Raw genomic sequence first — 1,867 nt, forward strand, 5'->3', positions numbered from 1 at the left:
GAACTGCCTGATAGCATGAAAATACACCCAGTATTCCATGTGTCTCTGCTCCGACCCGCCGCCCCCAATACAGAGTACCTACCTGGCCAGCAGAACCCGCCACCTGATCCCGTTATCGTTGACGGAGAGCCCGAATACGTTGTCGAGAGCATTGAGAAGATCCGCTACAACAAAAAACGACGCCGATATGAATACCTGACCCGTTGGGCCGGCTATGACGAACTATCGTGGGAACCGGCTGAAGCCCTGCGCGACAATACAGCAGCTGGACAATTCCACGCCCGATACCCATCCGAACCAAAACCGTACCCTGATGACCCCAATGTGACAGTTTAGAAGGGGGGTACTGTCACGGTATCCTCTCCAGATCCCCTGACAATATCCGGATCCGCTCCGTACTGTCCCTGACCGTACGCACCAAATCCCCAGCGTCCTTACACACCTCCGAAGCGGACGTACAACCTCCGGCCACCTCCGGAGCAGGCCTGCAACCTCCGAAGCGGGAGTATTAGGGTTCTGCAAGCCCCGCTCCCGGACTTGCAACCCCGATACCTATCCAACTCAGTTCCGATTATTAACCGGTAACTGAACAAACCCACACGTAAGTATATAGACTACTGCTGGTAGAGTTCTGTTCGGTACACAACGTCTTGTACCTACTTAGATACCGTACGTAGTAATTGATTTAGACTCCCAGCGAGTCCTAAAGGGCCTACTCGTAGCATCTTCGTGACAGCAGGACTCAACACTGAGCCATCGGCGCAGACGCACGCAAGCAGCATCACCCACTCTCTGCTGCCATCCTGCAGGTGCTGGCGTTTCCTCCTTCCTTCATAGGACGCCCTGCTGAAGACTCTCTTGCCCTTAGCAAGTACCCCAATGGCAAAGCCCTTCTCATCCATATTGTATGTGTGGCGCGGCTCAATAGAGTATTCCTGCATCTTGGAATGCAACAGAGTAAAATAAGCTGCGTACTTTTTGCTAGAATTGGCATAGTGGCGCTGTGCGTCCATGGCGGCAGAGTAACAGCAGAGGAGAGTGTCACGGTGATGGTTGAGGAAGCGAGTAACCCAGGACTCAGAGATGCGTACATGAGCTATCCCAGACGCGAAATTTTGCACCATTTGCCTTGTAGGAGGTAGAGAATGGTCAGTAAGCTCTTCTATGTATGTACAAAGCTTGTACTCCTGGTGTTGACTGAGATGGTGGAGTTGTTGGTTGGCGTTGTCACGCAACGCGTGTAAGAACCGTACCAACCGTTCTTCCTCATACTACTCACACAATTGCTATCCGACTCCTAACCAATCCCTACCCTACTACCTACCGGTATCCCCCAAGCTACATTGAGCTGTTAGGTATATAAGCAGGGCAGTGTACATAGTTATGGTAGATAGTTTTTGAGTATCCTTTCGTACAAGACCTATAGGAATAGAGGTTTACTCCTAGTTCTATCTATCCCCGTGCTCCCATACACCTCGTAGCGGATTTGAACCCATATCGGAGTCCTCTCTTACCTGTGTCGTTACAACGAGCAGACGTGTTGGTGCTGCCGTGACAAAGTTGACCGTGACACACCATGTTTTTTTGCAATTGTCTTGTAGCAAAGTTTATCTTCTGCATCTGCAGCTTCTGCCTCTTTAAGCGCATCCTTTAGCGACATTGTGGTGTTGAGTTATTGCGTTAAGGATGATGGGATGGTTATGGTGTTGCGTGCATGGCCTGATGGCGTGCACGGCCTGCACAAGTACTGTGTCTGTGCGCACAACGATCATGTTGGTACAACGATCAGGCAACAACAATAGTCACATTTTGACACGTCAACTACACCACAACCATGCCTGGAATTCATGATGCACTTATGCAGATT

At 50.5% G+C, this 1,867-nt stretch overlaps 1 protein-coding gene across 1 annotated transcript; it reads right to left on the reverse strand.

The window, feature by feature from the left end:
* Window positions 1-941: 941 nt before the first annotated feature.
* On the reverse strand, window positions 942-1,232 carry BU25DRAFT_309521 (uncharacterized protein; the record flags this gene model as incomplete). The annotated part of the gene is made up of 1 exon (XM_033702112.1): window positions 942-1,232. A coding segment is annotated over one exon (291 nt), but the record flags the coding sequence as incomplete, so codon positions are not given.
* Window positions 1,233-1,867: the final 635 nt, after the last annotated feature.

Source organism: Macroventuria anomochaeta, assembly GCF_010093625.1.
Source record: "Macroventuria anomochaeta strain CBS 525.71 unplaced genomic scaffold BU25scaffold_35, whole genome shotgun sequence".
In the NCBI taxonomy this organism is placed as follows: Eukaryota; Fungi; Ascomycota; class Dothideomycetes; order Pleosporales; family Didymellaceae; genus Macroventuria; species Macroventuria anomochaeta.